A 9,676-nucleotide genomic window follows, 5' to 3' on the forward strand; every position below is an offset into this window, starting at 1 on the left:
GGCCACTTCTTACTTTAGCCCCAGCCACTGTAAATGCCCCCTCTGTAGCGTCTGAAGGGGATAGCGACCCCCCACAGTTATATAATACCTCAGAACAGGCGAGTAGGGGGTGTTCACGTGAGCACATGTCCCATTCCCCTGACAGTGAGGACATATCCCCAATTCCACCCCCTGCTCACAGAAGAGCTTATGCGGATGAGCGAGGCCATACATCTCGGGGGGTCGACAGGCATCATAGCCTGTGCTCCATCGGTGGTCGGGACAGACATGTTGTACGAACGCCTAGGGCTACTGCCCACAGACGAGGTTCTCGGGTCCATTCTCCAACGTCCCCTCACTCCTCCTCATCACAGTCCCCTGCTGCATACTCCCCTGCCTCTTCCTCACATGGGAGTTCAGAGGATCATAAGAAGCAGACTGAAATCCAGCCAGAGCCATTCCAAGCCTCCAGTACAGTAATGATATTTTGGAAGTGAGACCTGCAAGCAAGTTTATTAGTATCTGACTTTCCTGCCTCACATCTCAGTAGTAAGTGTGCAGCAGTGCTGAGATACAGGTAACCAATAGCTCATTTGAGCAAAAGCAACACAGGGATTGACTGTACAGTATAGTTCTGCTCAGACAGACTCTGCAGAAGGAACATTCTGTGCCATTTGCTACAGGACACTCATTGCACCAAGTCACTGTGGGATTATTATTGCTGACCAATATAAAGTGGAGTACAGAGTCAAGGATAACTATATTTAAAGTGACAGTACACATTTAAAGCTAATATACAAAGTCCAGTGATCCTGGGAGTGAACTTTTCTTTAAGGGCCCCACCGTGTCCGCTTTTAGGAACTATGGGGAGCTGCCAAATATCCATATATTACATGTCAAATACTTAGTTACCTTTATTGCTATAATCAAATACTAGTGTGGATTTAACTGATATAAATTGAATTGCATTGCATGTTATTTTTTTGACTATCTCTATATCTGCATTTAATTACCAATTCATTTCAGCCCAGTTCCTGTATAATAAATCTGTGTTCACTTTCGGCTTGTGTTGGTATTTACTGGGAATATTGTAGTGTCACCACAATCATATCACTACTATATCAAGGCATACCCTTGGGTAGGCTACATATACAAGACAGAACTTTATTTGCTTTAGTAGCCACAGAATGACACTGCCCAGAATTAGACAACTTGTTATCTACAAAGACCCCCAGATCCTTCTCATTTAAGGAAACTCCCAACACACTGCCATTTAGTGTATAACTTGCATTTATATTATTTGTGCCAAAGTGCATAACCTGCATTTATCAACATTGAACCTCATAATAATTGGTGGGAAGTAATGAGCACTGTAATATATATGCAGATAAAGTATAGTGTGAGTATTTGGATGTGTGTGTTGGAGGGGATTTTCTATGTTGCCTTGTTGGTACACAGCACTACATTCTAGAGTTTGTTTGAAGAAACAGGTTGACAAGATAGGGATTCATTTAGGCTGAGTAACTGCTCAAAGTGATTTTATTGTTTGCAAAACATAATTGTGAAAACCATAAAATCACTCTGAGCAGTTAATCTGCCTCACAGGTTATTCCTTGTTACCCATAATCATTGTTTCCACTAGAGTTCGTGCCTGTGATGGAGGTACACACAAGGAATTGGCTGAACAAGATTTACAATGCTTAACTCTATTTGAATCCTGCTTGTTCTTCTGGTTTGACCCTTGCCTGTTACTTGACTATTCTGAATTCTGTATTCTGACCCTTGCCTGCCTGTTTATTCTGAGCTCACCAATCTAACAATTGCCTGTCTGACTATTCTACACTCTCCAAGCTGAACCTTGTCTTATAATTGTTTTGGCTGTCCCAGTTAACTTGAAGCATGTCTTTTCACCCCTTTTCCTTTTGCCCACACTAGATTTTCTCACCCACATAACTGCCTCATCATTCCGCTGCTTTTCTGTTCGCCCCAAATTATCTGACCCAGCTCAGTCCTGCTCAGTGAGCAAGAGACTCCTTTCAAGAATGTCAGTCAACCGAAGTGTTGTAATTTGTCTCTCTAGTGCTCAAACTCGAGCCTCTAAGGGAGGAACTCCACAATGGCGACACGTCGCCATGCAACAAAACCCATGCGACGTGTCGGATGTTGTGCAGAAACAGGAAGTGAAGGAGAATCGCATGTAAGAACTAAATTTATCCGACTGTCGGATGAAAACGCAGCACCAAACACATCATGGAGTTCCTCCCTAAAGTGGCAGTTTGCTCACAACCCCCACATAGATAAGCAGACTGTGTACTGGCTCAGACCTTCAATTTTGCTAACCCTCATTAACCCAGTTACAGATCAACTGTCAGGGGCCTTGCGGCTCCCAAGGGGGGAAGTCCGGACCAAGGAAGAAGCCCAGGAGCAGTAGTCCAAGTCGTGGTAGCCAAAGGGTTAAACAGGAGTCGTTGTCAAGTTTCAGGCAAGAGTTCACAAGGCAGGCAGCGAAGGGTCAAAAATCCAGAACAGGAAGGAGTCAGGAAACAGGAATAAACCGTAGAATAACACCCAGGTCCAAATAGCACAAAAACCTATACTTGGGCAAGGATACAGTGTTTGAGGCGCCATTTTATTTGAATTTGGCTCCGGGTGATGATGTCATCGTGCCTGCGTCACCGCGCCAGCACTGCAACCACCGCCATTTTGGATTCTGCGCCGCCAGGAGAAGACTGGCTGCGTTACTGATATCAACAAACAGGAACCAACCAACAAATTTTTTTTTAAAAAAAGAGACTTTTGTCCTAGTTTGAACCTCCTTTAGTTTGAAACTCCTGAAAGAGCAAACACTTAGTGCAGCTAAACACTAGATCAAGTCCCAGGGGTTCTATTTATACAGTCTGTTCAGGTCCAACTAATCAAACCCCATCCTCTCAAACTGAGGGAAAACTAACTGCAAAGTAAAGCAGGTTGTGGCAAACTTGCTGAGGGCAAAATAACCCACCAAACTTTGCTATTTAGCACCCAAGACAGAAAGAAACTATATTAAATGAAACCACGGTACTTAAATATACAAACCTCACTTTAAAATAACAGATAATAACAAATACTTGTACTTTTGTGTTGATTTTTTGCTTTAGTTGCTTTTACCAGGCAGCAGCCGGGGAGTATTCACAATATGACCAATGTGACCAGTCTGTATTGTACCCAGTGACTTCGATTTTGTAATGCAATTTCTTAACCAGGCTACGGAACTGTTTATGATAATAAAGATGTGACTTATATGATTGAAATAGGTGTATTCTAGCAGAACTAGAAACAGGTTGCACCATAGATATTTGACTGCTGATTTGCTTCTACCACCTCAACCTTCTCTAATCCGGCACCTGGCACTGCCCAACATAATTTTGTTTTTGATACTGTCGTTATTAGACAAACCAATAAAAAGTTGAGACAAGTGTCTGGTAGAAAATATTTTGCCTAGCCCCAGTGGAACAGAAACATTCAAAAACTGAATGTGTAAAAATGGTGGCCACTGGTGAGCACAGCAAATTACATGTAATATCTAATATATAGAATTCTTGCTTCCGTTGTTGGCAAAGGGTAATAATATAGCTCCCTAAATTTATTTTTTTCAACCCCCCAGTAATCTGGCACTGTATAGCAAACACCGCCCACCCTAATCAGGGGACCTATTAGTGTTCAAGATGCCGCAATATATTTGCTCCATCTGTGTTTTATGTGACTTTAGTTATTCTAAATCTGTTTTGGCCAAGTATTTCTAAAGCTTGTAAATTGATCATGTTCTGGAGAATGTCATTACGAGTAGTAATCTGTATATCTAAATGAACGACTGATCATGTCAGACTAATTTTTTCAGAGTGAGAGCCTGCAGAAGTCCTTGAAAGTCCTTGAAAAATTTCTAACAAATGGAACATAAACGATACAGTGGGCTCATGTGTAGGTCAATATAACAACTCTATTGTCTTTATTAAGGTTCCCTGGACTTGTGTAATGTAATGTATTTGCTGCAACATATACGTCCATTCAACTTTAAATTTCCTGCCGTATGCAAATTAGCCTGAGCGAAGACCTCTGACGAAGTTGCGCTAGGCAGAATTGAACATCTTTGCTTTGATTGCTGAAGTACTGTAATGCTAGCGGAAATTCAACATCGTTTGGCGCCCTGGACGCAACTTTGCATTTTAATAAATTAGTGTTGTCTGAGCGAATTTTCGCCTGGCGAAGTGTTGCGATGGCCGCGAATCTGTCGCTGGTGAATTTTCGCAGGTTAGTAAATTTACCCCAATGTCTTAATGGGACTGTATTAGGGGTCAATGTAGATAATATACTTGGCTGTAGCAGCTGCAAGGGCAAACACGATTTTAAGCTTTATTAAAATTCACATAGATCCCATCTAAAATATGCACTGCTGTTTTGGTCTCCAGGGCTGAAACAGGGTCATTTTGAATTAGAGATAATCCAAAGAAGGGCAATGAAACTGGTAAAAAACTGAAGAGATACTGGACAAATTGGGGTTGTTTATTCTGTAGCGGCAAATAAGAGTGAATATGATAACTATGTGTAAAGTGACCATATAATAAACTCCCTAATGATTTATTTACCTGTAGGTCTTTACTGCAGGCACAAGGGCCCCCATTCCAGTTAAAAGAAAGAAGGTCCCATCTTAATATTCAGACAGGGTTTTTTTAAAGTGAGGGCTGTGAAGTTGTTGAATTCCCTCCCTGAGTTGAGTTGATCCAGGAACGGTCCAATTCCCATCTTGGGGTCAACGAGGGACTTTTTACCCCACTGAGGCAAATTTGAAAGGCCATGGGGTTTTTTTTGCCTTCCTTCATTGCATTGACTCGCAGTTTGACAGGTTTTAAATAGACATAAAAGGTTGAACTACATATATGGGTTTTTTTAATCTAAGGGGCAGATTTACTAAAGGGCGAAGTTGGCTTTTTTTAGAGAAAATTCACCAGAATTACAATTTGCAGGGACATCAATGTACTAAAAGGCGAAGTGGACAATTCGCTAGCAAAAAAGCCGAATGCTAGAGAAGTTTTGTGCCATTTCACCAGACGAATAATCATTAATCTACAAATTTATCAAAGTGCGAACTGTCCAATATGTTACCCTTTTTGCCAGGTCTGTTTTGCCAGGTTTCTATCTGGTGAATTGATAAAATGAAGCTACATCCTCAACATTATTATGCCAGTGACATCATATCCTGTATGCCAAAAAAGTCATTAAAGGAGAACTAAAGCCTAACTAAAGAAGTAGCTAGAAATGTTGTACATGATGTTTTGTGCTTCTGTACCAGCCCAAGGCAACCTCAGCCATTTAGCAGTAAAGATCTGTGTCTCCAAAGATGCCCCAGTAGCTCCCCATCTTCTTTTCTGCTGATTCACTGCACATGCTCTGTGCTGCTGTCACTTACTGAGCTTAGGGACCCACTCACAATATACAGTACACATAGAATAGAAATGTCACAATATAAGGCTGATTAGTAATTAATACAGATAATTACTACATGGCAGCACAGAAACCAGTGCAATTAGCATCAGAATTGAATAATCAGCAAACCTGTAGCATCAGCTTATATTACAGCCAGGGAAGCTCATTTTCTGCTGGATAATTAGTGACGAGCCCTAAGCTTAGCTTCTCAACAGCCAATCAGAGCCCACTGAGCATGTGAGTGTCACAGACACTTTCCAAGATGGTGACCCCCTGTGACAAGTTTGAAGTCCTGGATCATTGCTGCTATTGACAAGCTCAAACTTTAGCCTCGTGCAATAAGTTCACTATATAAAATATGGCATTTTTAGCAATATTCATTTTTAGGGGATACTTTTCCTTTAAAAAAGACAAAACGCTGTCAGTTTTTTAACCATTTGAAGCTCATGCAAAAATTTTTTTCGGTTGGTCTCATGTCTAGAACAATAGATGATCTCTTTTGTATTTATTTTGCTTCCTTGGACATTTTTTATAATAAGTGGCCACTTCCAGCCATTTCACCAACAATCATTAATAAAGACATATACAGGGTCAGACTGGGGAGCCCGGGGCCCACTGGGGTTGCTTTCCAGGGCCCCCCTCTGGACACACCCAGTCCACGGCGGGGCCCACAAGAGCCAGGGGCCTTCCGGGTTTTTGCCCCGTGTCCACACTAGAGAAATATCGCTTAGAAACACTCGCGCTGGAGGAGATTTCTAAGGATAACGCATTTCCTCAGCAATATATAAGATAATATATATAATATAGTGAATAAAGTACCCCCCTCTTGTAAAATATAAGGATATTATAAGTTACTGAGGAGTTTCATGACCATATAAAAGTACGAGGCTGAAGTGTTTTTATACAGGTCATGGAACTCCGAGGTAACTTCTAATATCCTCATATTTTACAAGAGGGGGTACTTTATTTATTATAATACACAAGTTTTAGTGAGTCATGTGACAGAAATGACATCAGAACTCACCGTTTATAACTGATGACATCAGAACTCACCGTTTATAAGGATATAATTTACAAGATATTTATGGCTTTTGTGTATTATATATATATATATATCCAACAAAAAAGCCCAAACACCTGTGTTAAATAATAATAATATCCCCAAAGTAATTTCATACCCAATATTCAAGTATTTGTTGCCACACTGGTCAGTCCCCATGTGGGATTATGTTTAAAAGTTGCAACTGTTAAATATTTATTAGTGTAGTTACTACAGAGTAATAACCTTCCTTCACTGTTTTAGTAACATGTAGATTGTACTAGTCCTAGATGAACATGAACTATATATAGAAAGCTCATTGCCAAAAAGTGTCCTTTTGAGTATCATTTCTAATAACTGGATAATAGTGATGGGTGAATTTATTCACTAGGCATGGATTTGTGGTGAATTTCCGCATTTCACCGCCTGCCAATGTTTTAGCGAAACTGCATCAAAAATTCACAGTGGAAAATTCACCATGGAAAGTTTGCCTTGACAAAACTAAGCTCTTTTCCCTGGTTGCCCAAAGTTCCTGGCTCCTAGTCAAGAGGACGTGTTTCTACGTTCCAGCCTCTGACGCCCACTGCAGGTAACCACAACCAACCAAATTGTTCATCTGTAAACCCCCGTGCAGGGATATATGATTGGGACAATTATTATCCACATCCACGGTGGATCAAATTGTTTTTAATGTAGAAAAAATTCTGGAATCTGTTTTGTAAGCCAGCAAACTCATTTCAATATTTTGGGCAACACTGTTGTCAAAATTGTTTATGAATATGGAGCATTGAGTAAAATGGTTGAAAAAGGTGTATCAATGTCTTTTCTGTCAAAGTTGAAGTATTATTAACAGGAAAATTGGTGTAAATATCAATCATGTTTTCGACTTGGATTTTTTATAAAGATTGACTGATCGTCAAAAAGCAAAAGGTTTTTTTGGGTGGGGCTGTTTGTATTTTAAAGGAATACAGTTGGAAGTTGGGTTCTGTTCGGTTATGTTAAACATTTGTTCATTTCAGCCTTTATAGGTTACATTTTAAGCTAAATTCATTGACAACATCTTTTATTTTGCCTAGACTTTTTTACCCAGTTTTTATTTTTATACCGAACAATTCCTTTAAGAGCAACAAGCTCAGATAAAGACGACAGGGTTTGTGGTTGTCACAAGGCTCAGAAGAAATGTTCTTTAGGACAACACGTATTTCCTCCATAATATCTGTTAAAATGATATCTAATGATATCCTACTTTAAAAAAAGTATGTTTTTTGTTAAAACTCAGGCAATGCTTTAATGATGGCCATCTGCGACAGAAAAAGTATTTCCCATCATCTGTTTGGTGCTTCTCTAAATAACATACCTTTTTTAATTATTTTACTAAGAACACCTTTAAATTCTTTATTTCTTAGTGTATATATAACAGGGTTTAGCATAGGAACTAAAACAATATAGAGAAGTGCAAAAAATGTTTCTTGCTTTGGATTGTAGGTTTTTGTTGGTCTCATGTATGAACAGGAGAGGGTCCCATATAAGATGACAACACAAGTGAGGTGGGAGGCGCAGGTAGAAAAGGCTTTTTTCCGCCCTTTGGATGACTGGATCTTCAGTATTGTGCAGATGATGAATATGTAAGACAAAGCCGTAACAGTGAACGGTGGAACAGCCACAATTGCCCCATTTATGTAGGTCAGAGTCTCGAAGGTGGAGGTGTCACTGCAAGTGATCTTTAGAACTGGAGTAACATCACAAAAGAAATGGTCAATATGACGCGATAAACAGAAAGACAAGTTTGATATGAGGAAAGCATGAGTGGCAGTGTCCAAAAAGCCAGCGATCCATACAGAAATTATAAGTTTCAGGCAGAGTTTATGGCTCATTAATAAACCATAGTGAAGCGGATGACAAATTGCCACATAACGGTCATAGGCCATTACAGCAAGTAGAATAAACTCAATGCAAGTCAAGGCCATAAAAACATATAACTGAATCATGCACCCTGCAAATGATATGGTCTTGTCTTGAGTGGCGACCATGCGCAATAGTTTCGGCAAAGTAGTCAACGTATAGAAAATATCCAGGAATGAAAGACTGACCAAGAACATGTACATGGGAGTGTGCAGCAGTGGCCATATCGTTATTGTTGCAATAATTGTTATATTGCCGGTTAGAATTATGAGCAAGATAATTAGGAAGACGCTGAAAATGTGAATCTGCAGTTCTTTTATGTCTGTAAAGCATTGGACTGTAAATATAATTTCTGTGGAGTTATTACCTGATGGTTCCTTAAACATTGTCTCCCCTTTGGAAATATATAAAATTAAGCACCAATTCAGATATCTGGGAATGAATGTATAAACATAAATCAGTTTACAGCATTGGTTACACATATAACATAAATGGGATCAAAATAAACCTCCAAAAGGAATACCCAATGCAGACCACCTAAGGGTTGCCTGTCATGTCGTCAACACAACGGGCCAGGTGAGCAAGTTAAAATGGGCAATCGATTGCCACCACCTTGTGGGTCCCAGAAGCCTCCAGTTGACTCAGACCAAAGAATAAGTTGTTGTTTCCACAAGCCCATTTTATCAGGGACTGGACTTTCTTTGCTTTAAATGCAGTATGGGGAGTATTTTACTAAAACTTGACTTTTTATCACTCTAATTAAAAAAAATTTGACCAAACTCCCAAACCAGAATCCCCTTAATTTACCAGTAATTGTTCTTGAAAAATTCAGTGACCAAAATAGGTTGCGACCAAATCTTGCGTCAATTCATATTGTGTGTCTTTTTCTAACTGACGCTCCGAAAGCTCGACTTTATCGGACTGTCACAGTGACAACTCAAATTTATCGAATTATGGAGCAAAAACCAGCTCAGATCACAATGTCAAGAAACATCTACAGGGACATCTGTCATTGACTTTTCCAGGACCTAGACAGGTTTTAGCTGGAGTATTTTTGGATTTTTAGCAGCTTTGGGGTACAGGTATGGGATCCGTTATGCGGAAACCGTTATCCAGAAAGCTCCGAATTTCGGAATGGCCGTCTCCCATAGACTCTATAATCCTTTTCCTTTTGCTCTATAATAATAAAAAGTACCTTGTTCATGATCCAAACTAAGATATAATTAGTCTTTATTGGAAGCAGAACCAACCAATTGTGTTTATCCAATGTTTTCATGATTTTCTAGTAGGCTTAAG

The 9,676-nt window shown here is 39.8% G+C and overlaps 1 protein-coding gene across 1 annotated transcript; it reads right to left on the reverse strand.

Moving 5' to 3' along the window:
* Positions 1-4,303: 4,303 nt before the first annotated feature.
* LOC108695718 (olfactory receptor 1F1) lies at positions 4,304-8,766 on the reverse strand. The gene is made up of 2 exons (XM_018224690.1): positions 7,836-8,766; positions 4,304-4,341 (listed from the first exon to the last, which is right to left on the reverse strand). The coding sequence occupies exons 1-2, from the start codon at positions 8,764-8,766 to the stop codon at positions 4,304-4,306; spliced, it is 969 nt and encodes a 322-aa protein (XP_018080179.1).
* Between the last annotated feature and the right edge of the window lie 910 nt (positions 8,767-9,676).

The sequence above is a fragment of the Xenopus laevis genome, chromosome 7L (genome assembly GCF_017654675.1).
Source record: "Xenopus laevis strain J_2021 chromosome 7L, Xenopus_laevis_v10.1, whole genome shotgun sequence".
NCBI lineage: Eukaryota > Metazoa > Chordata > Amphibia > Anura > Pipidae > Xenopus > Xenopus laevis.